Genomic DNA, 27,113 nt, shown 5'->3' with positions numbered 1-27,113 from the left:
GGAGAAGCCAGGTGAGGGGAATGGGCCAAGGCACAGCAACCTGGAGGGCCGGGGCGGGAACTTGCATAGGTTGATGAGTGTGCAAGAGGTACATAAATACACCTGACACCCCGCCCAGCCCGGCACTGGGAGAGGAGGTGGGGAACAGAGGTGGGTCCCCAGGGCCACCCTAGCCCCCTGGCTTCTTCCCCCTCCCTAGGCTCGGTGGACAGGAGGTCCACAGAGCAGGAGGCTGGGGCAGGGAGGGCTGGGGACGGGCTGATAGTGCAGGGAGGGTGGTGGTTTTCAAGGGGGTTTTTTGTTGGTTCTTTTTTTTTTTTTTTTGGTTTTTTTTTCCCCAACATTTTGTATCTTTAATAACATACACAATGGTTACCAGCCATATTCATAACAAAAGTTATTCATAAAATGTATCTAAAAATAACATTTTTTTTCCTTTTCGATGTGAAAAGCTTGAGAATGTCCCAGTGAGTGGGGGTGGGTTGAGAGGGGAGAGGAGGTTAAAATAGGGGGACTTGGCTTCCCCACTGTCTGAACCCCCAACCCCCCTCCCTCCACCTGGGCCCCAGCACAAGCCCTCATCAGGAACTGGGACCAGAGGGGCTGTGTGACTCAAGCTGGGACGCACCTCTGGGTTTGGATATAGTGTTCCGCTTACATGAGGTCATGACAATGGGGGAGGGGCGAGGCTGAAAGAGAGGGGGACAGGGAGAAAAACAAACAGAAGAACAATCCCCTTTCCTGTATTCCTGACCTCCAAGTCCTTTGCCACCAGACCCAGGAGCGGAGACAGTGTGTTGGTGGGGGAAGGGGACATTAAGGCAACAGACTTCCAGCCTCCCCGCTGCCTGGCTGCCCGCCTTCATCCTCCGCATCTGGGAGCCAGGGCTGGGGAGTAAGGAGGGCGAGGGGGTCTGGAGGAGGGGGCGCTGCCCTCTCCTCTTATAAAGTTCAGGCTCCCCCTGCCACTGTCTTGGCTCAGAGAGAGGCCTGGGGATTCTAAAAATGATAGGGAATGATCAGAGAGAAAAACCATTAAGAACTATATAAATATGCATCTTAAATAGGCCTAAGAAATTAATTGTAGAGAACCTCTGACAAACACGGTGAGAGGTGAGAAGGCGGCTCCTGTCCTGGGGGAATGTTGGAGGGGAAGGCATTGGGGAGGAGAGAGAGGCTCCACTCCTCGCCCTCCTTTTCTCCCCAGCTCCTCCAGTGACTTCCTGGCTGGCTCGCCCTCCCCCATGGTGAGGTTCAGAGCAGATCCACAAGGTGGCAGTCAGTCTATCATCAGGGAGTCTGCCCTACTGCAGGGGCAGTGCTCAGCAGTCTGGAGGAGGCAGGGGTGGGGTTGGGCCAGGTGGAATGCAGTAGGGAGGAAAGGAAAGGGGAGGGGAGGGACAGGCAGTCTGGCTGGTCCTTGCCCCTTCTATCCTGGCCACCCACTCAGTGCCCCCCCCCAGCCCCCCCGGCCTCAGCAGTCTCTCTCAACGGGCCTGGGAGTGAGCAAGGAGTGTGCCAATGTTAAACAAAAGTTAAGAGGGTGAGAGTAGAAAAATATTAGAACGAGTAGCTGAGCCAGCCCACCCTCTTGCTGCCCAGGAGGCGGCTGGGGGTTGTCCCCGCCCGCCGCCCAGGGAGCCCATGGGTGCGCTGGGCTGAGGGTCCTGTCAGATGGTGGAGGTTTTGTCTGTCCCATCTGTGGTGAGAAAGGGAGGAAGGGAGGCAGATCAGGAGCTGGCGGGAGGCCTGAGGAAGGCACTCATGTCACCTGTCATCCCGGCGGCCCTCCCTGGAGTCTGGCCTCCCCTTGGGCCCCTCAGAACCTCAAGTTGCTTGGTTCAGAGGTGGAGGCATGGGTGGGAGGGTGGGTGCTGGGTCAGGGAAAGAGGAAATGCTCACCACCCAAGGCGTGTTCTGTCATGCTCAGACACAGAGACTCCAGGGTGGGATTGATCTCCAGGTCAGGCCCAGGGACCGGGCAGTCTGAGAGAGAGAACAGGGCGGTGAAGGAGGACCAAGGACAGAGATGGGCTGGGGACAGATATCACAAGGCAGGTGGGGCAGTAGTGGCCAGAGTTATAGATGGAGAACAGGAAGCGGAAGGAGCTTTCCTGGAGGCCCACAGGCTGTGGCTGTTTAGGACAGGGACACCAGGCAGCACTGCTCCCCGATGCTGACCTCTTCTCTCTGCATGGGCCAACAGGTAAGATAAAGTCTTCCTATGCTCACTTGCGCTTGCTGCTCAGGACAGGATGTGGTCCAAGCAGGCTCAGCGACCCAAGGCCTGTCTTCACCACTTCGCCCAAGGACCTGTTTCCTATTTGGGCACCTGGCAGGCCCGACTACCTCGGTGCTCCCCACTGCTGTCAGGTGTGAGCTGCTTTGGTGCTGGGCCTAGAAGACCCGGCTCCAATCTCCTCTCACCACCCACCAGCCATTGAGTCCTGAGATCAGGTCCCAGTAGAACCTGTCTCTCCTGAAACATCTTTGTGTGAGGACTGACACCTGGGAGAGAAGAGCGTCTGTGGCTCCTTTGGGTGCTAGAATGATGCCTCATGAGGAAGAACTCATAAAGACCTCATACATTCAGAATCCCCATGGAGGGGGCGGCCCAGAGCCATTGGTCCAGGGCAGGCCACCCATATGCAGATGGGGAAGAGGCAACAAGCCCCCCTCCTCCAGGGAAGCAGGGACCCATGACCCATGGCTGGCGTGTCTCTGATCTACCCCCTGCCCATTCAGCACTCCCCCGACTGCTGAGTCTTTGGGTGGAGGCAAAAGAGCCTTCCATTTCCAGCCTCCAGAGCAGGACTGAGCTGAGAGTGAGGTAGAGTCACTGGCTCCCATGACAGCAGACAGGCAGGCAGGATTCCCCTCTCCGCAATCTCCGGCTCTGACCTCTCACTCTTCAAGCCCTTCCAAACTGAATGATCCTAGACAGCCACAGTGACAGTGGCCACTGTGGACACACAACACTGCATAGGGAATGGGGGGCGGGGCAAGGGGGTGAGGGACTGAGAGAAGGTAGGTAGCTTAGAAAGAAAGGGTAAAGAACACACTCCCATGCTGCAGGGGGTGGGAGCTGAGCAGCGGCGCCTGGGGTGGGAGCCTTACCTGGAGGGAACATGAGGATGGCCTGGGGTGATGAGTGGACCGGGAGTGAGTGGGTGCGCTGCACAGAGCTTCGGCTCTGGCTGGGCATGCTGTTGCTGCCTCCAGGGTTGGCAAACCACAGGTTCTGCAGGGTCCGTGGGAAGAGAGAAGGGGTGAGTGGGGAAGAGGCCCAGAGGTACTGGAGCTGAACACAAGCACAAGGGCAGACACACAGCACCCCCACCACCGAGTGCCAGAGCACCTGCCTCCATGTGGCTCACCTGTCGGCCCTGGCCCCCAAGGCTGGGGCTGGTGAGGGCATGTCGAGGGGAGACGCCCCCTATGCCCGAGGGGCTCAGAAGGCCCATCCTGCCAGGCGGGAGGGCGCGAGGAGGCATGGGGAACTGCCGCTGGGTGCGCCGGGCCACCCCCATCCCCACAGAGCCAGCTATGGGGAGAGAGTTGGAGCCGAACGCCCAGCTGGAGAGAGCAGAAAGCAGGAGGGTTAGCTTAGATGCATGGGCCCATGTGTGCCCCCCCTTCCTCACCACCCCACAGGAGGATGGAAGAGAGGTGTTGTGTCACACATCTGGATGGGGGTGGGGGCCGGACTGTGTCCACTCAAAGCAGCCTCTGGGGGGAGACTCTGCAACTAGTCTGGTACAAGAAGGCGTTTCAAAAGCTCCCCATGAAAGGTGGGGAGACAGTGTCTCTGTAGGCGTTGGGGATGGAACTCAGGGCCCCCCCTTCCATCCTGATCCCTGACCCTGCCTTGTTCCTAAGATGGTAGTCACTGCTCGAGTACCACAACAGGGACCCCAGCCCCAAATGCCATCATCTCTTTAGGCAATCAGCTGGCAAGCACAAGGGCTGGCGGGGGGGAGGGGGGGGAGCTTGGCCAACCCCGACCCCTACCCCTTCTGCTGCCGGTAGTTCTGCATGTCCAGTGCGGCCTTGCGTGGGAACGTTCGCAGGAGCTTCAGCACTTGCTGCTTCCAGGACAGCAGCCGTTTCTTCTGCGTCTCTGTGAAAGCCTAGAATCGGGGAAGACAAGGAAGGAGCAACGAGGTGCTTCCTTTCCACCTGCCTTCCACTTGGTGCCAGACAATGCTGGCTGGGGAGACACCTGTGCAATGGAAAGGGGCAAGGCCAACCTCCCGCCTCCCCCAAGAGGATTAGGGCAGGTGGCGCAAGCGTCGTGATGAGCCTGCAGGCGCTGTGGGCGAGGTGTCTCCGGGAACCTGTCCAAATGGGGGGACGGAGCGCAGGCGTGAATGAGTGCTTTGAGAAGCAGCCTTGGAAGTCCACAGCGAGATGAGGGTGGAGAAGTGAGCTGGGCCGGACCATGCAGGGCCCGAGTGGGGTGGGCCAGCCTCCCCCTGCTCAGTAGCTCAGTGAAGGCCTTACCTCATGAGTCAGGCACTTTTCGATGAGCTGGAGGTAACTGGTGATGTTTTCCTCATCTGGTCGGGACACCAACAGCTGGGTGCATACTGGGAGACAGGGAAAGGACAGGGATGCGTGGTCAGAGTCTCAGCAAGGTACTTCGTGCAGTGTTTCACCTTCTAGACAGCAGATTCAGGTATATCCCTGCTGCTCCCACTGTCGAAGCTGGGTTTCATCCTTACCTTTTCCCATCACCCGTGTAAACTGGCTAGGGATGTCCCCGTCGGCGACAGGAGCCGGGGCTGGCTCACTGCCATCAGTGGGAGCTGGAGCTGGTGGAGGGGGGTAGCTGTCTGCAGCTGGTGGGTCCTTGGCCTCGGTGCCCTTGTCTGTGCCGGTGTGGGCCAGGGGAGGCTCAGCACCTGGCAGCAGTGGGTCCCCATGGCCCCCATCCTTGGCAGTAGCGGTTGCGGTGGCGGTGGCCACGGTGGCCTGCAGGACGCTGTAGGCCTTGATGGGGGTGATGATGATCTGCTGCAGCTCCTGCAGAGCACTCCGCAGGTTCCCACCTTCCAGCACGTCCTGTGTGCAGAGGGCACTGTGGGTCAGGGGCATACCCCAGGGGGAGGAGGGCTCACACAGGCCGTGGGGAAGACGGGACAGCGAGGGTATTGCTGGCTCTTCCCCTCTAAGGCAGAGGACTGTGGTGTCTCAAGGGCCCATGAGGAGGATTCAGATCCACTCCACATCAAGACCCCACAGGCTGGGGAGGAAAAGCCAGAAGGCAACAATGGAAAGACAGAAGGCAACAATGGAAAGCGACCTCTCTCTCCCCACCTACCCCCCGCACCCCCCCCCCCCCCCACACACACAGGGGAGGGACTAACTCCCCTACCAGAAAGATAGACCAGTCAGAAAAGTTAAAGAGCACATATGACACCGCTTAGAGAGCCATTTGATGTGAACTTGGTCTCTGGCACCTGACTGCCTAGGGCTGTGGTCAGACCTGAGGAGCGAAGAGACCCAGGAGATGGTCCTGGCAGCTGACAGGCCAATCTCAAGGGATAGGGAACAAGGTCCTTACCTTCTCCAGGGACTTGAGGACACTCTGCCTCTCTCGAAGCTTCTGGATGCTCAGGGCTATCTTGTGACGGGCCCCTTTGGTGACATTCTGTGGGAAGGACAGAGACAGGGAGCTGGGTGCCTTCTCCTGGGCAGCCTGGGCTGCAGGGCAGTACCTAGTACCAAAGGGTGCCGGTGCCAATGCCTCCCCACCAGTCCCCTTGGCTTCACCTGCGACTCCAGGTGCTGCTCGGTCAAGGTCATCATCTCCTCATAGCTCATCTGGGAGAACAGGGCTGCATACTTGTGCAAGCGGAGGCTCTTGAGCCACGAGGGCACATCTGTGGAAATGGAGGACATGGGGTCAGGACCTTGACCCTGGTGACCAGAGGGAAGGTGGGGGGAAGGCATGGGCCACAGGGAGCCTTAAAAACTGCAGAAAACTGGGAGGGCTCACTCGGTCCTAGCTACTCTGGCAGGAAGCTCCTGCCTGAGACTCCCAGGAGGACTTGCTCACTGCTGTGACATATTCTTGGGTGCTTGGCTTCCTGGGAGGGTGGATGTGGGTCTCTCTGCTCTGTCTTGAGCACAAAAGACAGAGGCCATCCACTCCTCTAAGACCTTTTCCAGGGAGGGGGGCGGGAAAGAGGGGGCAGCTACATTGGCTTTCTGTCCTCAGAGCTCCAGGTGTACCTTTCATGCCACTGCCATCCTCCTGGAAAGTGTTCCGGCTAGAGCCCTGTTCCTCCGTCTGCTCACTGCCAGAGGAGGCCACGCTGCTCTGGGGTGAGAGGGGGGCGTGGTCGGGCGTGGAGAAAGCAGCCCGGGCCCCAAGCTCCTCTGGACTCGGCCACTCACCAGGGGCCTGGGGGCTCGTAGGGATGAGTGACATGGAGCGCTTCAGCGGGCTGGGGTGGATTTGGCAGGGGAGACCTGGCCAGAGAGGGAGAAGGAGACATCAGCCCCACCAGCCCCATCATCCTCCAGGAAGGGACACTGGGGCCCAAGGGGTACTGCCTCTCATATACTGCTCATTCCTTCCCCTAACACCCAGCAGCTGGCAAACCTCTGCTCAAGGCCCCAGCAAGCCTGCCTTGGGGTGATGGTCATGGCCTCCTCAGTGTCCTGCCTGCCTTCCTGTCTCCTACAGACCTGGTCCTCAGGGTGCCTCGTAAAACACACAGATCTCAACAGTCCCTGCTCAGTTCCCAGGGGCTTCCTTCATGCTGCAAACAAAAAAATCCCAACTCTTCTTCACTCCTGGCCCCCCATTCACCTGACCTCTCTCATTCCCCAGAGCTCAGGCTCTTGGTCCATCCGGGCCTTTGAAGCCCTCATCTCTCCTCAGCCCCCATTTTTCTCCTGGAATTCTCAAGCCAGTCTGCCTGTCTGCCTTCCTCCTTCCCCTCCCCAACCCTCCCGGGCAGTGCTAGTGACAGAGCCTGGAGCTTTACACATGCCAGGCAAGCACTCCACCACTGAGACATACCACCAGCCCTTACCTGCTAGCTTCTCCTAATCCCAGCAGTTGGTCCCCTCAGGTCTCATCTCAAATGTCCCCTCCCGCTCCCTCCTGCGGCCTACACTGAACCTTCAATATGAGGTCACTGTTCCAACCTCAATCACGACTGCTCTCAGCTTCCCCACAGCATCTCTGATAACCTGAAATTCGTTTGTTTATTTGCTAGAAAATTTTTGTGAAACACAGAACCTGTCTTCTTAGCTGTCAATATATCCTTAGTCACCACAGTGAGTCTTGGCCACAGAGCCATTTTTCTCTAAGTACTTGTACAGAAAATGAGATGCGTGGATTGTTTTTTCAACATCTCTGTCATTGACCCTCCCTAAAGCCCAAACTGGCTTACCCACGAGGCCCTCCTCCACAGGACATTTCAAACCCTCGAGTTATCCCATTTCTTTTCCTGCCTGGGCTGACTCTGAATTGCAATCCTCAGATCTCAGCCTCCTGAGCAGCTAGGGTTACAGGCATGAACCACCCACACATGGCTGATATTCCCAATTCTGAGGAAGCAGAGGCCTGTAACCTGATTTTTAACTATTCCCAAGACAAAGCAGGCTCCTGTGAGCTTCTAGATCTTCCCATGGCCTACTCTCTCCAGCCCGTGGCTTTCTTCTCCCCTCCATCCTCTCTACCCAGCTGCATTGCCTCAAGTTCCCTCCACGGCTGCCACAAGCCCAGAGCCCACAGCCCTTAGCACTCGCTGGACTTTGCACTGAACTATGGATTTGTGCAAGATGGCCACCAACCCAATCATTTTCGCAGCCAAGATCGGGCCCGGGGCCCAAGACACAGAAGCCTCCCAAGTTTCATACAGGACAAAAGGGCACTAAGAGGGCAGGCGGTTTGGCACAGAGAACCCAGAAGTACCTCTAGGCAGCCTAGAGAAAAAAAAAAAAAAAAAAAAAAAAAAAAACAAAGCCAAAAGCCTGGGTAGCCGAGGACAGCCAGGCCCAGGAAGCTGAAGTCTTTTGCCCCAGTTCCCACAGGGAGCAGGGAACAGAGACCACCGGCCTTGTTCTGACGGGAAGGCTGGGGTTCCTGCCAGTGGTCCACTGACATCCTGCCCAGGAAGGAGGCCAGCTTGGTCCTAACCCCAAATCACCTTCTGTCACCACCTGTGACAAGCCTCATGCTCCCAGCCAGGAAGTCACCCAAGGGAGAGGCCGGTGCACAAGGCCACCCAGTGGGGCCAGCCTCAGCCCCTGCCCCAGCCCAGGCCCTTGGAGATGGTCTGTTCAAGGCTCCCTCAGACGCCCCCACCACCATCCTGGTTTCTGTTCCACTTGGGACTCCTGCAGGAAGATGGCACACTCTGGTCTACAGGGCAGAACCCTCAATACAAGCCTTTGTGCCTCTGGCCTACTCCTTCCTCCCTTTCTCAGCCAAGAAGAGACAGGAGACTCTGAAGGCAGGAAAGGGCTGGGATTGGAAGGATCATGAAGTTCCTGAGGAGCCCTGCTTGGCTGTGCATTGGTGTGGAGGCTGGCCACGGCAGAGGATTCAAAGACCAGGAATGCCGACTGGAGACCCAGGGCCTCCACTCTCCAAGAAACCCCGGCCTGTCCTTGGCAGGACCCCAAACCCACCCCGCCTGCCCTCCCAGGCCAATCCTGGCTTCCCACTCAAAAATATTTTAATGGTTTCCTGTTTCCTGCAACTGCTTAAAATCTAAAAGCTTTACTTTATCCTTCAGTCCCCTTGGCATGCGCATGCACACACACTAGGGCTGTAAGACCTTAGTTCAAATTCTGGCTCTGTTGCCTCAGTTGGAACCAGGCACACTGGGGCATCTGCTGTCTGCATTTTCATGTGTAGTCCTTAGCAGAGCGAAGGGCAGCTGGTGAAGGTGAGTGCTACTGCCGCACACTGACCCCCACTGCCTGCCACCCCAGGCCAATTGTGCTCATGCTCTACCTTCCTTGTGGTTGCCTAATTCCTTTCTCTCTTTTGGCTTAAACCCTGATTCAACATTGTTCAACGTTAGTCCTTTAAAGCTATTAAGCATCTAGTGAGTGTAGCTCAGTATCACAGTACTTGCTTGCCTAGCATGTGTGAAGCCCTGGGTTCAAGTTCCAGTTGTGCCAAAAAGAAAAATGAGCATTAAAAAAACATCTGTAGGGACCCTGAGCCTGGAGCCCAAGAAGGTGTGGTGGTGTGGTTCAAATGGTAGAGCACCAGCCAAATGAGTTCAAGGGCCTTAGTTCAAAGCCAGTACTGTCAAAAACAAAACACAAAACAGCAAGGTGCCAGTGGCTCACGGTTGTTAATCCTAGCTACTCAGGAGGCTGGGATCCAAGGATCGTGGTCCCAAGCCAGCCAGGGCAGGAAAGACCATGGGACTTTTATCTCCAATTCACCACCAGAAAACCGGAAGTAGTGCTGTGGCTCAAAGTGGTAGAGCACTAGTCTTGAGCTAAAACACTCAGAGACAGTGCCCAGGCCCTGAGTTCAAGACCCCAAACTTACAAAACAAAAAAACACAACACCCTATAGCATAGGTACAATAAAATGTCTATCCCAGGTCATATTCACCTTTGCCTTACTCATGAAGTTGAGGACCAGAGAGGTTAGGGGACTTGCCCAAGGCCATAGAAATGAAGATGCTCAGTTGACCACTTTCTTACCTGTGTTGGCGCTGCTCCCAATACTGTTGATGGCTGGCGGCACAGAACTGGATGGGTGGAAAGGTACATGTCCATTTTCCCGAGGTGGCTTGTCCTGCCAACCTGGCCCTGCCTCTCCGGGGCCCAGCTCTGCAGGTCCCCCCCATTCATCTGAGCCCTGACGTGAGTGGTATGTGGGCTCTGGTCGGGGGCGGAAGCCACTAGCCAGCCGCTCTTCCAGGTGGCTCAGCCAGAGGGCCAGTGCGTTGCGGTCCTCCAGCGTGGTGGCCGGGTGGATGAGGGCGTAGGAGAGCAGCTGACGGCTCTCTTCAATGAAGACATTGCTCTCGATGGAGTAGGCCAGCACTTTCTGGAGCAGCCGCATGTACTCTGACTTGGCCTCTGTGTTGCCAGGCTGAAGCAAAGGCAGATGGGAGAGCAGGAGAGACACCACCTTCTCTTTGGACTCCTGCTGCCACTGGCTGACGATGGCTGCAGCAGGAAGAGATGAGATGTCAGGAGGGCCTGAGTGGACACCACCGGGAACCCAAGAGCTGCCCATGGTCTGCCCCCTCTGATCTGGGCTCCCCTCCTTTCTCAGTTCATCAACATTGATCTTGTCCCTCATACAGATGAGATCAAACACTCACCCTGCTTCTAATTTCTCCTGGTCCTGAGACTCTTGTTCTTAAACATCAGCAGTGACCCTCAAATATGCTATGCTGGAACCTAAATTCCTCCTGCCATTCCTAGGCCTGTTTTGCTATATCCCATCCTTACATCCTCTATACCTTTCACCACTAAACAGCATCTTTCCTGATTGGCAACACCACACACAGCTAAGAAGCTTGAGCTCTGGAATCAGATGGTCTAGACTCCTCACTAGACCTTGGGTTAAGTCAACTTCATCAAAATATGATTTCTTTTCCCACAAAGGTGGGGAGATAATTATAGTACCCAGTTCACAGTGTTGCTCTGAGATTCAATGAGCTAATAAAGAACGGAGAGTGACCTGACATTTAGCATACACTGAATAAATGCCTGCTGTTGCTTTTTAACTGGTCTCTCTACCTCTGTGAAGAGGAACCCAGAGCCAGCCATACCCAGCAGGTGGCTGGGAATTATGTGAAGATCATGGCATTAAGTCAGCACTCAGCAAATGCTAGCTGATTCTTTCTAGTCTCTTGGTTAATGTACATTATCTACCAGCCCAGGAAACAAAGGCTAAGTTAGGGCATCAACTGAAGGTTTTTCAAGCTAAGTTCCCTGGGGCTTCAGATTCCAGGATAGACTCTTGGCCACTTGCAGAAAAACTTGAAGAAAGGCCTTGTGCACCTTTAGAAACCCGTGGCCTGATTTCACACTACCATGCACACACTGTGTTTACAGAGCATCTGGTATGTGCTGGACACATTAAGAACATGTCTGCTTTCCCTTGCCTTAACTGTTTTATTTTCAGTTTGCAGACAAACAAGATTGGGGAAGTAAAGAGAAAAGTCTAGTAAGTGACAGGTTAAGCTCAGGTCTGTTTACTTCCAGAACTGGCAGAAACTTTCATTATAACCTTCCTTTCTTCCCCCACCTCCAGCTGGCTTTCCAGATCCCCTTTATTATCTGTCACACAAAGCCAGGAGACCATACCCTTCTCTGTATCTGAAACCGCCCCCCATGATCACACAAAGCTATCCCTCAGGCCATCTCCACATTTAAAGATTGATCTTTCCAAAGTAGACTAGCCTTCCTTAAGACAGGAAGTCTCCCCCATCTCTCACTGGGTCACATAAGGAACTTTCTTGAATCTCCTCCCCTAAACTCAGTCCCTGAGCTTCCAGTTCCTGAAGATAAGCAAGAAGCAATACAGCAAATCAAATTAGGGACAAAGTAAAGGTTTTGTGCCCTGGCTGGCAAGCAGATCCCTGGGTAATACCTTCCTCTGTAAATGAAGGATTATGGGGCTGCTGAGATTTAGGTTGTGATGTACATACAACACCATCTGAAAGCTGGGTGCTGGTGGCTCATGTCTGTAATCTGCTATTCAGGAGGCTGAGATCTGAGGATCAAGTTTGGAAGGCAGTCTGGGCAGATAAATTAGTGAGACTCACTCTCATCTCCAATTAAGCACCAAAAAAGATAGAAGTGGAATTGTGGCTCAAGTGGTAGAATGCTAGCCTTGAGGAAAAAAGCTCAGGGCCAGTGCCTAGGCTCTGAGTTCAAGCCCCAGGACCCTGTACAGAAAACAAAAACAACAAAAAAATCCACCATCTAACAGCCTCTGCCCTTCATGAGCATCAAACTATGGCTTAATGATGTCTGTTTTTCTCTGCTCTTCTCCAGCAGTCAGCCTGCCCCTTCGTTCCTACCCTCCTACCCTGACGTTCTCTATGGCTCTTGTTCAGGCCTTGCAGGGTAGCCAGAGGCATCTGGGAGAGAAAGAGGCCTTGTCTGGGCCCTCCCCCACCCCACAGTACTGCCAGGACCCCAGGAGTAAGGGACGCAGCTTCTCTTCTGGTACTGCCAGGGGACGTGACAGACAGCCTCAAGGGTTGAGCTCAATGAAGGACCTTGTTCTAGTGCCCAGAAAGGAGGCCATGGTTTTGGCCACATGGAGGCTGACCCTGGGGAGATGTGTTCATGTGTAAGCAATGGTGGTGTTGGGAAAGATGGGCCGCCCATGACTGGGAAGCATCAATGAGCACTGGAACTGGGCCAGGGAATCTGCACAGCCTCAGGCCCCTTGGGGTGAGCTCAGCTGGGGCTGCAGATGATGGGTGGGATGGAACTTTTAGGTTCCTGCCCAGAGCCGCAAAGTCTGGCCCAGAGTCTTAGTCCAGCAAGGGCCCAATGAATACCTGTACAACTGAATACAAACACTGCCAAGAAGATGTGTGCCCTCCCTAGGATCCCCAGCCTTGGGGTTGCTCTGCCTTAGGTCCTAGCAGAGTGCAGTGAAAGTACAAGTTCAAAAGTCAGCCTTTAAACGGGTCCATACAGCCGTGGATCAGGTCTATAAACTCTCTGGGACTGGGTGACTTCTGTGCCATGGGTTAAGTAAAGGTCCCAGGTCACAAAGTCATTTCATGGAAAGCACCTGGCATGTGCAAGTGCTCAGGTGATTAACCATTGCTGCTGGGGCTCCAGCTGGAGATACAGCGCCAGGCTATTTCAAGGCTGGAGAAGCACTCAGGGAGCACATCTGGAGCTGGCTCCCCCTGAGGACCTTCACATGGGTGAGGAATTCCATGTGGTTATTTAGCAAAAGCACACATATCTTAAGCTCCAGAGGCACAAGAAGCAGTGAGGAAATTCTGGAGGTTGTGGGGAAGGGGGAGTGGTGGGGGTGGGGGTGGGGTGGCATCAATGGCTGCTTCTCACCAGGCTGTAACCTGGAATCCTATTTATGAGTGTCCTCCTTGGCAAAGGTCACAGGGTAGGGCAGGCCAGGTGACCAGAGCTAAGTAGGTCATGACCTTGGGTCCTGGCAAATCACAAGAGCCAAATATATCTCCAAGACTGTCATAAGAGCAAACCCATTTTTATATGCTGGGCTGGGGCAACCATCATGGCAGCCTCTGGTACCAGCCAAGGGTTGGGATTTGGCTCCAAACATGCCTTTTCTGCCTCAGCCCAGCTCAAGCAGACAAGGGGGAGCGCCAGGGACTCACATTTTTGTTTGATGAACTGTGTCCGTACGGCCTGAAAGTGGAGGGTGGAGACATGATGGCTAAGCTCTAGTGACTCACTTGCCATGGCCCCCTCTTGACCTCAGTTTCCCCACCCAGATTCAGGGAGCCAGAGAGGGAAGGGCTTAAACCCGCCAGATATGGAGACTGACTCAGAAGAGAGGCAGTGGGAAGAAATGTAGGAAATGTGGTCCAGAGAGGGAGGGAGGGAAGGGAACCCAGCTCGCCTGGCTCCCATCCCCTCCCTCCCCTCCTATCCAGGGGAACACCTTCTAGTCCCAGCAGGCTCTAGGAGGAGAAGGCCAGGATTAATGTCCCAGCTCCAAACAGCAGCAAGATGGCACTAGAAGAAGGTTCACCCTGGGGCTTCTCAGCATGTTCTGGAACTAGGCAATTGCTTTTCTGTTTCTGGATGTTGTCTCAGGCTCTGTTTCCATGAAACTGGGAAACCTCCCTTCATCCTCCCCAAAGGCTTGAGAGGAAGGGACAGCGCAGGATGTGACCCCCCCCCCTTCTTTCAGTTGGTCATTTCCAACGTCCTTGTCACACTCCTGGGCTCAACCAGAAGCAGCCTCAGTTTCCGACAAGAGGTTTTCCACTGGGCGCACACAGAGCCATCCAGGGGTTTTAAACATCTAGGATAGCACCTAGACCTCATGGAATTTTTCAGAAAGTCTCTGGGACTGTGATATGAAGCTAGAGTAGGTCAATTCTTGTGCTCCCCACCCTATCTATGGAGAAGACAGTCAAAGAGGGAAGCAGAGAACGGGACATGGAGGTTAAGTTCCAGAAGAACACCGAGCATGTGCCGTTCTGCTCAGGTCTCCTGTTTTGAAACGGTTTGAAGAGCTGCAGAGGGGTTTCAGTCCTTGTAATGGGGTGGCCTGCATGAGGACTGGCAGGCCCATCAAAGTCACAACTAGGTTAACAAGTGGGGTCACTAGTGGAGTGAGTATGCAGCTTTCGGGAGAGGGAAGGAGAGGGCTTCCACTGGGTTACCTATTGTCTACTTGGGGTAGGAGTGGGGGGAGGATGGCATTGGGAGTAGAGCCCGTTACCAACAGCACTCCTGCCCTTGGTGCTGGAGCTGAGGGAGGGTGGCAGGTCTGGGTGATTTCTGGTTTGAGTAATCAATCACCCAGCCCTTACAACCGTGGTGCTTCTGTGACATGTTCATAAAAAATACAGGTGATTGCTGCTAAGATGGATGGATCTGGGGAAAGAGGAGGGAGGCCAGGTAGCTCTGACGCTCCCCAAATCACAATGCTAGCAGCCCAAGCTGGTTTCCTTCAGCTATAAAATGGGAATAATAAGGATAGGGACTCTTAGAGTAGTGGTAAGGACTGTCACACAAGCCATTACCAGTTGCTGAGTACCTCCTACTTGGCAGGCCTGCTATAAGCTCTGAGCAGGATAACTTGCTGACTTCTCACAGGTACCCTGAAAGGTGGGTATGGTAATCACAGCCGATGTAAGATAAGGAAATTGTGACACAGATAATTCAAAACACTGGGTTCCATGATAAATGATAACTGGGATTTCAACCTAAACAATCTGAACCCAGAGCCACTAAACAGCACTGCTTTCAAAGTTAATAAGGAGTCTGTGGAAGAAGGCCACCTCTGAGTGATCTCTAGGAACAAGCTCCAGAGAATCCTGGCTCACCCACCCCCAAACCACCTCCAAAGGGCACAGGGCTGGTCAAGAACTGTATGAAGCACTACATCTACACTGGCACTGGTGGGTCATGTCTGTAAACCTAGCTCCTCAGAAGGCTGAGACTCTTATCTCCAATGAATCACCCAGAAAACTGGAAGTGGTGCTATGGCTCAAAGTGGTAGAGCACTAGCTTTGAGCAAAAGAGCATGGGGACAATGCCCAGGCCCTGAGTTCAAGCCCCACAGCCAATCAAAAAAAAAAAAAAAAGAAGAAGAAGAAGAAGACTACATCTAAACTTACCTTCCCTGCTCCCCCCGCCACATTTTTGGGGGTAAAGATTAGTATAGGATGATGTGAATTTGGAGAGTTCTAAAATTCCCTTGGCCATCGCCTAGCACCACTGAGCAGGTGTCTGGCCCTGCTCCAGGTCTGCATCCTGTCCCTGGCTAGTCCTTGGGGTAGAGACTCACCAGCACTGTTGGCCTCCGACTCCAGCAGGTGGATGTCACTGCAGTCCGCGAGCGAGTGCTCCAAGCAGAGCTGCAGGAAGCGGGCTTGGGTACGGGTGACTCGCTTCAGCAGGGACAGCAGGGCCACTGTCTGCTCACACTCATTCCAGCCCTTGAACCAGCCAGCAAGGATGCCCACCTGGTCTCGGAACATCATGGTGCCGGGCCTGGGGCCAGGGGGCGGGTGACGGCGGTGGCAAGGGCCAGCGCCGTCACATGGTCTCGGCTCTGGTCTCCTGTTATCTTTCCCCTGAGGGCCAGGGCTTGAGGACGTTCCCTGGCGTGGTGGTGGCAACGGGTGGTGAGGGGAGGAGGAGACGTGCTCACATCTGGGGAGGTCTTGGTCCAGCCACACCTCTCCAGGCTCCTAGAAAAGAAAAGGGATCAGAGTGAATAACGTGGCTGAAGCTATGCCAGTGAGGTGGGTGTGGATGCCTTGTGACTGTACTCTCAGGGTACCTGTTCTGCAGAATCAAGCTCCTGGGAGAAAGTGGAAGCCAAAGCCAGACTCAAATCAACTTCATTCCCACTACCAGATCCAGAGAAATGGTGTGAGTGGCCTTCATGATTGAACCACTCCAACTGGAGGTGAGAATAGAGGGCCTGCCTAGCCAGCACAAGACCCTGAGTTCCAACACCAGTACTGAAAAAAACAATCATTTGAATTAAATGTCCTATTTTAGCTGAGTTGGCGGCTCATGCCTGTAATCCTGACTACTCAAGAGGCTGAGATCTGAGGATCGTGGTTCCAAGCCTGCCCTAGCAGAAAAGTCTGTGAGTTTATCTCCAATTAGCCAGAAAAAAGCCAGAAGCGGAGGTGTGGTTCAAGTTGCAGCATGCCAAACTTGACAAAGCCAAGCAAGAGAGGTCTTAAGTTCAAGCCTAGGTCTGACAAAAACAAAATAATAAGGCTGCATTCTATTTTGTGGCAGAGAAAGCACAGTGTTACTTACTAGTGGTCAATGACTGCCTATATGTAGGGAAGAAGAATGATAATTCACAGGCTTGAGGAGAATCAGTTTCCCCTCTTCAGATCCTGCACTGTGTGGCTTTTATCCCCAGGGAGGCAACAGCTGCCCCAGGTAGGGAAGAAGTGTGAATTAATGGATCTGTCCAGGAAATGCCCTGGCTGCCAAGTGAGGATGGAGGAAGTTCCTTGCCACTGGACATGGTCAAGCAGAGGCTGATGAGCATCCCTGGAGAGTGGGAGGGGTTCCTTCACTGGTTGGCAACTCCTGAGACATAAGGACACGTTACTATTTCAAGAGGGAGCAGTTGTGATGGGTGGTTTGATATGCCAACAGCATTTATAGCAAAAACAGGACCAAATCCACAAACAGACCAGAGCTAGGCACTCTTTGTTCTTGTTGGTGGTGGTCTTGGGGTTTGAACTCAGGGCCTCTGGTGCTATCTCTGAGCTTTTTTGCTCATGGCTAGTGCTCTACCATTTTGAGCCACAGCATCATTTCTGGTTTTCTGGTGGTTCATTGGAGATAAGAGTCTCATAGACTTTCTTGCCTGGGCTGGCTTTGAACCACAACCTTCAGATCTCAGCCTCCTGAGGAGCTAGAAGTATAAATGTGAACCATGGCACCTGCCCAAGAGCTGGGCATTCTTGCCTTTCCTGAGCAAGAGCAACAGCAATGTACTCCCCAAACAAACTGTTGACTACATACTAATCTAATTTCTCTTGGTGAAGCTTTGGGACAGAATGGGAGTTTCCAACATGGTGCTCACTAGACCAGACTTTGAACAAAGCAGGCCAGTGGGGACAACAGCCAGTTGCAAGTCTACACGGAGTCACTATTCAGTTCGAATCATCTGTTGCCATGTGAGAAGGGAGGTCTAGTATTACACAGTCTTGGTTTTTTCAAATAAGGAGCTAGAAATCTGGCTGACACTCTACCACTTGAACCATGCCTCCAATCTCAAAAATCTTCATTTTTAAATGCTGGAAACTAATCATTAAAACAGCAAATGTGAACTATGACATAGAACAAGCAACATGCATAGCCTGTGATCCTTGGAACAGATGGCCACAAACTGGGAGAAAATAAGAAGTCTGCTGGCTGGGAATGTGGCTTAGTGGTAGAGTGATTGCTGAGCATGCATGAAACCCTGGGTTCAATTCTTCAGCACCACATAAACAGAAAAAGCCAGAAATAGCACTGTGGCTCAAGTGATAGAGTGTTAGCCTTGAGCAAAAGAAGCTCAGGGACAATGCCCAGGCCCTGAGTTCAAGCTCCAAGACTAGCAAAATTAAAAAAAAAAAAAAAAAAGAAGTCTGCTAACTCTCCTTCCCAGAGCCTCTGGTTTAAATCCAGGAGTGACCCCTCTGCCCAGGGAACACACTGTCAAAAGGATAGAGTGAAGGAGGGGGGATCTGGCAGGCTAGAGTAAACACCAGGGGCTTTAATAAAGGTAGTTTAAGACTGCAGTTTTAAAAACCTTATTCCTAAATAAAGTGAGCCCTATGTCTTCAGGACAGAGTGTTTGGTCTGTGTGATTTCTTTCCATCAAAGAAACCGGAGGTCCCCCAGCCCCTCTACCCAAGGACTTGACTGCAAGAGGACCTGGATGAGGCATCAGCACTGACTGTTCCAAGACACCTCCTGTGCCAGTATCTTCCTGTGCTGGGTTCACCTGCCAAACAGCCATCCCATCTCATGGTCTGAGCACCCTGAGTTCCCCTTAGAGAACCAGCTACCTTTTGAGGTTCTAAGAGGAGAGGCCTTCTTGGACTTCTGCTAGAATTACCCAGGAAGAAAAAGGTCTGGATTACTAGCTGGCATCTCTGATGTTTTGTGGCAGAAGCCTGCTTCCAAAGGAAGCCCACACAGATGAAAACCACATCAGGAGAAGAGGGAGAAAATGGAGACCTGTCCACATCATTTGAAACCTGGATCTATCCAGCCTATAGCCGCCTCACTGGCCCACACTTTCGAGAAGCATAGACCAAAGCACTCCTTTCTGACTTGGGCCAATTGCAGTTGCTTTTTTTTTTTAAACTACTTGATCACTTCTATACAAAACATTACATCATCACTGATACTTACTTGCTATGTTGATCTCTAATAAGTAACTCAGTTTCTTTCTCAGTGCAGTTGCTCTACAAACTGAAGGAAACATTGTATATATAAAATTACCTAGCATGATGAGCCAGTGGCTCCAGCTTGTAATCCTAGATACTCAAGAAGCTAAGATCTGAGCCCCTGCAGGAAAGTCCATGAGATTCTTATCTCCTGTTAATCACCAGAAAACTGGAAGTAGCACTGTGGCTCAAAGTGATAGAGTGATAGCCTTGAGCAAAAAAGCTCAGGGACAATGTCCAGGCCCAGAGTTCAAGCCCCACAACCAACAAACAACCAACAATCAACCAACAACAAACAAACAAGCAAACAACAAAACCCTAAAGTAAGCTGGACTGTGGCTCACACCAGTAATCCTAGATACTATGAAGGCTGAGATCTGAAGATCTTTGTAGTTTGGAGACAAGTCAGCAGAAAAGAGTGTGGGACTCTTAACTTTAATTAACCAGCAAAAAGCCAGAAGTGGAGCTGTAGTTGAAGGGGTAGAGTACCTGCCGTCAGCAATAAAGCTAGGCACTAAGTTCAAGCTCCAGTACCAGCACACAAGTGCACACATGTACGTACACACATGTACATACACACACACACACACACACACACCAAGCAAAAATTGTTTGTAACATAAAAACTCCTATTTTGAAAATGTTCATAGGGTTAGGAGTACAGCGCAATGGCTGAGTACTTGTTGAGCATATAAAGGCCCTAGGTTCAATTCTGAGTGCCACACATGCATGCATGCAAACCCAGGCACACATACAGCAATACATGAATATGTAATCAATATGTGCTGTAGGAATCGTCTCACTTGACAGATGGAAAAACTGAGGCACAGAGAAGATAAGCCACTTGTTCATGACCATATGCAAGACTCTCAAGAGCCAGACATTCTGCCTTTGTTGCTAGCAACAAAAATGCTACTATTTCTTTAAGTCCTTTTCTGGGCCTACATACATCTTCTAATGCCAACACCTCCAGGCAAACAAGCATTCCTGCTTATTCTTGGCCCTTCTTATGTTCCCCACCCCTCATGGCTGAAGAAGACACATTTCACGAACAAGATAGTTACCCTAAGGCTAACTCACTCTCCTAGCCTTAGAGAAAATGTCAGAAGCCAAAGGAGCCCAGTGTTTCTCATAAGAACCATTATTTTCAGAAACCTCACACTGTCACCTCAGTGTTACACAGTGCCTTCTGTATGAATGGCTCTGGGGAGAGTAGAGGAGAGGGAAGGGGATTGCTAAATCTGTTGACTTTTCCCTGCTCTCTTTCTCGCACTTAGAGATGTCTTCAATTCCTGGATATTATATCACCTCTCTGTGAACAACTCTGAGGTTCTTTTCATCTTCTGGTTTTGCTTTTGTTTTTCCAGTCCTGGGGCCTGGGCACTGTCTCTGAGCTTTCTCTTGCTCAAGGTAAGCACTTTACCACTTGAGCCACAGTGCCACTTCCAGCCTTTTCTGTTTATGTGGTACTGAGGAATCGAACCCATGCATGCTTCATGCATGGTAGGCAAGTACTATACCACCAAGACACATCCCCAGGCCCTGGTTTTGTCATCTTTGATTACCTGAAGATGAAGTCATCAGTTGTTTTTTGTTGTTGTTGTTTTGAGACAAGGTCTCATTATATAGTCTAGACTGCCTTCAAACCTGAGATCCTCCTGCCTCAGTCTCAAAGTTGGGATTGCAGGCATCTGCCTGTAATGCCAGCTTAACATGTTATCTTTTCTAAAACCCAAGTGGCTCTGGAATTAGACTGGCAGGTTGCACCTATGTAATGTGAGGCAAGTGATTCTGTCCTGCCATGCAGTGAAGGGGGCTTGGCCGTCCTCAGTCTCAGAGTTGTGAGACAATGACAGCTACGAGCATCACTCTGGATTCCTTTCTCAAATCTTTCAAATCCTGGCTTTTCTTTTTTCTTTCTTTTTTTTTTTTTGCCAGTTGTGGGCCCTTAACTCTGAGCCTGGGTGCTGTCCCTCAGCTCTTTTAGCTCAAGGTTAGCACTCTTAACACTTGAGCCACAGCGCCACTTCTGGCTTTTTCTGCTTATGTGGTGCTGAGGAATCGAACCCAGGACCTCATGCATGCAAGGCAAGCAGTCTACCACTGAGCCACCTTCCCAGCCCCAAGTCCCAGGCTTTTCTATACCCCAAGTATATCATTTCTCTCAGCCAAGTCCCTTTCTCATAAGGACCAGTGCACCTAACTTGTCTCCCTGCTTTCATGCTTGCTCCTCTATTTTCCTCAGACTGGAAAGCAAAGGGAACTTTCTAAACTAAGTTATAGCACTGTCTTGATTTAAAAAGAACAATAACAAAAACACCGTCTCATGGCTTCTCAATCAAAGCTGGGATCATATCTATCCCAATCTTCTTCACTTCTCCAGTACAAAAAAGTCTTTAATATCATCAAGAGGTGTTTCTTCAAAGAATGTACCTTTTCCCAAGCCACGAGACTGTGGGAGCCACAGAGAAGGGAAAGCTATGGCTGTATTCCTCATCCTCTATCCCCCCCTTCCTGGCACAGCAACTGGTACATTCACAGGTTCTCAAGAAATAGCTGTGACAAATTTCCCAGTGTAACACCCCCTTCCATACACATAGCACTTAATTTAGATGGTCCCATTCCCTGATCTCCCCACAACCGGTACCTTCATCTTTCCAGTTTATCAAGCTCAATTGTTATCACCTCAAAGTGGCCATTTCTGATCATTCTGTCTACAGTGGCCAAACTAACCCCTTTTACATCTACAGTTTTATTTCCTCAACACTTTCATTGCTTCTCCCTTCTTTTCCCTTCCTTTGCATGTCAATGCCAGTCTTGGGGCTTAAACTCAGGGGCTTCGGTTGTCTCTGAGCTTTTCTGCTCGTCTAGTGTTCTACCATTTGAGTCACAGCTCCAATTGTGGATTTTTTTGGAAGTTAATTTGAGATAAGAGTCTCATGGACTTTCCTGCTAAGGCTGGCTTTGAATGATGATCTCAGCCTCCTGAGCAGCTAGGATTACAGGTGTGAGCCACAGGTGTCCAGTTCAGATTTCTTTTATGGATTACATGTTCTCTCAGCCATCAGTCTCAAGCCTTAATTTGTTTGACCCTTTCTGTATTCCCCAGGACTTGGAACAGTGTTTCTACAGATCGCTTAATGAATGAGTTGAGTACAGGCTGGAGACATCTGTGATTTCCATGTACTATACATTGCTGCTCTATAGCCTGCCCTCCACTGGCCTATTTGACAAGGTTACACCAAAATAACCAAACTCCATTCACAGAAATTTAGGTAACTCTCTTAAGAGGTCTGAGCCCTGAAAACCCAAAGCCAAGGTTAAGGACTCCTAGATTCCATACTTGAGGCCCACACCATGCCAGGTCACCCATCTCATTTCTGCCTATTCCCATGAAATCCCAAAGGAATGTGGAGTTGGGTCAGACATACAATTTCTCTGGGTCCAAATAACAGAGAATGGGGCAGAGGACAATGAGGAGACAAACTACCATTAATGAAAGGTAAGCAAGGACAAGGTTATAGGATGCAATCAGAGTCTTATTTGGCTCAGAAAGCAAGAGAGCCAGTTCCAGAGCACAGAACCCCAAACATGTCCAAGGACCTTCTGTCATCATCTGTCTTTTTTTTTTTTTTTGTCGGTCGTGGGGCTTGAACTCTGGGCCTGGGCGCTGTCCCTCAGCTCTTCAGCTCAAGGCGAGCGCTCTACCACTTGAGCTATAGCGCCACTTCCGGTTTTCTGGTGATTTATTGGAGAGTCTCACGGTCTCCTGCCCGGGCTGGCTTTGAACCGTGATCCTCAGATCTCAGCCTCCTGAGTAGCTAGGATTATAGGCGTGAGCCACCAGCGCCCGGCCATCATCTGTCTTATACTCATGGGGACCCTCAAGAAAAAAACTCTCATCCCGTGGCTGGCAAGGTAGCTCAGTGGCACAGCGCTTGCCTTGCATGCCTGAGGCCCTGGGTTCAATTCCTCAGCACCACATAAGCAAAAAGAAAAAAGCCGGAAGTGGCACTGTGGCTCAAGTGGTAGAGTACTAGCCTTGAGCTGAAGAGCTGAGGGACAGCGCCCAGGCCCAGAGTTCAGGCCCCACAACCGACCCCCCCCCCAAAAAAAACAAACAAACAAAAAACAAAACTCGCATCCCACTGAGCCTGCTGAGGGAGAGGTGGGATTTAAACCAGGAGGTAGCAAGGGCTACTTGTCCCCACAAAGCAGAAACCTGTTAAGGGTGATGTTAATTCAGTGCAGAAATGAAAAGACAGAATATATAATTTGAACTTCTTCTGGATGCAGCTATCTGAAGCTTGCCTAGCTCTGGACTTTTCAGTAACATGAACCAACTAATCCTCCTGCCCACTCCCCCATTTGCAGTGCCAGGGATCAAAACCCCCCTTTTTAAACTACTTTGAGCTACAGTTCTATCGCTTCCATTTTTTAGAGACCCAGCTCATATGAGCCACTTTCTGTAACACTTAGCACTTAACGTGTAGTAAGACACTGTTCTTAGTGTTTTACGTGTATGAATTTATTTAGTCCCCATAACTGCACGAAGGAGGATATAACCACCTTCTGTGTGTGTGTTTCTGTGTGTGTGTGTGTGTTTGCCTATCCTCGGGCTTAAAAATCAGGGCCTGAGTGCTGTCCCTGAGCTTTTTTGCTCAAGGCTAGTGCTCTACCAACTTTGAGCTACAGCTTCACTTCAGACTTTCTTTGGAAGTTGATTGGAGATAAGGGTCTCATAGACTTCTCTGCCTGGGCTAGATGTAAACTGCTATCCTCAGATATCAGATTTCTGAGTAGCTAAGATTATAGGCATGAACTACCAGTGTCCAGTACCCCCTTCGCTTTATGGCTGTGGAAAGTAAGGACTAGAAAAGGTAAATGAGTTGTCCTTGGGAAGGGATAATGAGGGATGAAGGCTGCATTCCTAATGATTACACCACAATAACATTGTACCCACCAACTCTATCTGACGAGAACGTCCAGCAGGGCCTACAGATGTTCTCTTAGTCCCACCTGTCCTCTGTTTCAACATGTAAACTGAGGATAATGGTACTTGACCTACTCTCCTAGGGAGGGTTCCTATGAATGTGAAAGATAAGGTGGCTTGGCTTGCATGTATGTGACCCACTGTTTAAACTGTTTCCTCTACCTGGGTACCACTTTAGCATGGTTCCAACTCTTGGAGAACCCCCCCCACCCCAGATTAAATACCACCTTTCCCATAAAATCTTACCCCTCTCACTGCCAGATCCCCACAGTGCAGAGTCTGTAGTTCATGTTCTTCCTTGGGTATCTGCCCAAGCCTTCTTTTGGCCTGGGGGCTTACTAAAGGTAGACTCTGAGCCTCTGCTTCCTCCTCTTGGCTCCAGAGAGAAACACAATCCCTTGGACAAAGTGGAGAGCCCCGGAAAGGCTCCAGACTTACAGAGGCTGAGGGGGGCTGCCAACCAAGACAGGGTGAGGCAGGTCACCAGAAACAGAACTTAGGGTATCTCAGATCAGGAAGTAGCACAGGAACATCTTGTATGCAGAAGCAGGTGGGGAAGAGAGGCCAGGGGATAGAGAAAGAGAGAACTTGAATGGAAATGCACTGAACTTTAATGTGGAGTGAGGTCGGAGATTCCCAGAGGAACAAAATCCAGCCCTGTGCTCCCAAAGCCACCAGGCTAGCAAGGGTGAGTGGACACAGGGGAGAAGGTAAGTGGTGCTCTATCAGGTACAATGGAGAACATTTGTCAGTTAAGACATAGAATGAAGATCTAAAGGTGCCTATGTGAAGAGGGAGGAGAGGAGAGGGGAGATGGACCCCTGTGTGCAATGAGGTAAGACTCTCAAGCAGAAGCTGCAGGAGAGGCCAGAAGGAAAACCACAAAGGGAAAAGGAACCATTCAAAGGCAGACTCTAATTACTCAGAAGGTGGGGTAACCTGGTGAAGAAGTCAAGGCCCTACAGGTCAGGTAAGGAGGCTTCCAGGAGGATGGGGACTTCACAAAGGGACCCTCTCCCAAGGAAAATGGGCCTGGGCAGCAGGGCTTAAGAGGCACACCTTGAAGCATCCTTGGGGGACCTACCATGGGTGAAGGGAATCTTCCTAGAGGGCAGTGTTCTCAAACTTGAATGTGCTTCAGAACCACCAGGAGGGTTTGCTAAAAACCCAGATTGCTAGGCCCTGCTCCCAGGTTTCCAATTCAGTAGGTCTGGGTAGGAGCAGCAAATGCTGCTACTGGTCCAGGGCCCAGACTTTGAGGACCACTGTCATAGGCCAAGGGTTGCTTTAGTGAGGAGGACCTCAAAGGTGAAAGAAAGCAAAATGGAGAATGTCCCCAAGAAGTCTCTAAGGAGAGTGTTAAGGGTCTTCTCATCTTTGCATCTCTGAAGGAGAGGTCTATGAAGGTAAGACCTAAGAGAAATAATCTGAGCACAAGAATTTTCAGAGTGTGTGAGGTGTTTAAGAGACCAGGAGGATGAAGGGAGTAGAAAGAGGGAAAGGAAGAGAGGAGGAAGGGGAGAAAGAGAGATCATCAAAGGAGACAGAGTTGGGGGAGAAGTCTGGGGAAAGTTGGGGGCCTCCAAGGGGATAAAGGAGAATCAAAGCCCTGAATGGTTTGAATTAATTCCAGAGGAGTGAGAATGGGGAGAAGCCAGGGTTGTATCCTAATGGGAATAATTTGACAAAAGTTCTGAATAAGTTTTTTGGGCATGTCAGGGGGATGGAGAGGGACAGTTTTGAGAAGTCTCAGGAAGTGCTGTGCACTCCTGAGACAGGGAAGTTTTGGAGAACATGACCTAAAGGGTATATCTGGGGAATGTGTGTCCTACTGGAGTGGGATGACAGAGGAATCTTTTTCAAAAAAAAAACCTCAGAGATCTCTGATGAAGAGGAAATTCTGAGTAGTTTCCAAAAGGGCACATGGTAGGAGACTCCTAGTAGTGGGGAGAGTGTCAGGGTCCAGAGTTTGCCTCAACAAACTCTAGGACTCTAAGTGCAGGAGCTCGGAATTATTTTGAGGGAAGATGAGGTATGTGTGTGGGGTATTCCACAGGGGAGCTGTGAGGAAAAGGTAGCTCTAGAAAAGTAAGGCAGGAAGTCAGGGGTAGGGGTGGGAATGCTCAGGAGTGTCTCTGGAAAGGACTTCCATCTCAGGAGGGTCTGAGAGGGCTCCTAGGATCTCTGATACAGGGGGTTCCTGAAAGTTGCATGTGGGGGTCTCCTCAAAAGGAGAATCTTCAGAAAGTTCACCAAAATCAAGTCACAAGGAACTTGGAGGTCATCTAAGAAGAGTTCTAGAGAATGTAAGAGAGGGTTGGAATATTTGGGGCTCCTTATACAAGGTGGAATGGGTTACTGGAAAAGATTGGATTCTTGCAAAAGGGGGTTTGGAAACGGTGTTGGAATATGGCAGAAGAGTTATCTGGAGATTCCAGGCAATCTCCAGAAGAAATTTTTAGAAAAGAGGTCTCAGAGGGAAGACAGAGGTACATGAGACGTATCTGTAAACCACTGCAGGGTGGAAAGCTGTCGGGGAAATGAGATCTCTGGGAGTGCTTTGGGCAAGAAGGGTGATCTGTGGTAGGGCCAGGAAATACCTGGGAGACAGCTACAATCAGGTACAAGGCTATATGTGAGTGTGTAGCTCGAGGGGTACCTGGGGTCTCCCAGGAAGGACTACGGGAAGATGTTTGAGGTTCACTCGGAGAGATCTGGGGAGGGGGACATGGAGGCAAATCGAGAAGATAATTTCTGGAAATGGAGGGGTAGGTAGGAGGGAAGGAGAGAAAAATCTTGGAATAGGTGAGGAGAGACAAGTCTGGGGTAAACGCTGGGCCAAGTGGGTGGGTGGGGGATTCTGGAATGCCCAGGGTCTGGGAGGGCTTCAGAGGGTCTCTGCAGGAGGTTGGTTAAGTTTTGTTTTTTTTTTTTCCCTTTAGTGAGGCGAAATCTAGGGGGAAAACGTGAGCGATACACCGTGGGAGCGGACGAGGAGTGGCCTCTGCAGGATATTTTTTTCGCTACAGGAGGCTGGGGGGCCACAGGGTGGGGGGCAGTGGGCAAGTCTGGGGTGGGGAGGGAGGGGCGGCCACAGCGAGGTCCCCGGAGACGGCGGTTGGAAGGGGAGGGCGGCTCCGGGGGGGGCCCGTCGGACGGGCCGGGGGGCTTCCCGGCCATGGGGACGAGGCGTCAGGAGGCAGCTCCCCAGCCTGGCCCCTCGACGACCGCGAGGGCGTAGGGACGTTTCGGAAGGAAGCCCCCCCGAGGGGACCTAGGCCCCCGAGGCCCGCGCTCGCGCCCGCCGCCGCCCGCGGCTCGGGGTCCCAGAGGGGGCGGGGCCGCCCGCGCGGCCTGGGTCGCCCCAAGGGGGAGCGCCGCGCGCCCCGACCCGCCACCGCCCCGCGCTCGTCAGGCCCGGGCCCGAGACTCACCTCCTCGGCCTCCGCCGCCGCCGCCGCCGCCTCCGCCGCCCGGTTCTCCTCAGACCACCACCACCACCGCCGCCGCCG

The 27,113-nt window shown here is 51.9% G+C and overlaps 1 protein-coding gene across 1 annotated transcript; it reads right to left on the bottom strand.

The window, feature by feature from the left end:
• Positions 1 to 305: 305 nt before the first annotated feature.
• LOC138811163 (protein Smaug homolog 2) lies at positions 306 to 27,113 on the bottom strand. Its single transcript, XM_069998819.1, has 13 exons — positions 27,036 to 27,113; positions 15,479 to 15,884; positions 9,691 to 10,161; positions 6,238 to 6,477; positions 5,776 to 5,885; positions 5,567 to 5,653; positions 4,725 to 5,064; positions 4,504 to 4,589; positions 4,012 to 4,130; positions 3,378 to 3,576; positions 3,118 to 3,241; positions 1,903 to 1,986; positions 306 to 1,699 (listed from the first exon to the last, which is right to left on the bottom strand). Exons 2-13 carry the CDS (start codon positions 15,672 to 15,674, stop codon positions 1,671 to 1,673), a joined length of 2,085 nt encoding a protein of 694 aa, XP_069854920.1. The 5' UTR covers positions 15,675 to 15,884; positions 27,036 to 27,113; the 3' UTR covers positions 306 to 1,670.

The sequence above is a fragment of the Dipodomys merriami genome, unplaced genomic scaffold (genome assembly GCF_024711535.1).
Source record: "Dipodomys merriami isolate MVZ:Mamm:240054 unplaced genomic scaffold, mDipMer1.0.p SCAF_52, whole genome shotgun sequence".
Lineage (NCBI taxonomy): Eukaryota > Metazoa > Chordata > Mammalia > Rodentia > Heteromyidae > Dipodomys > Dipodomys merriami.
The sequence above is the reverse complement of the archived record's forward strand: the minus strand, read 5'-3'. Positions and strand labels throughout refer to the sequence as shown.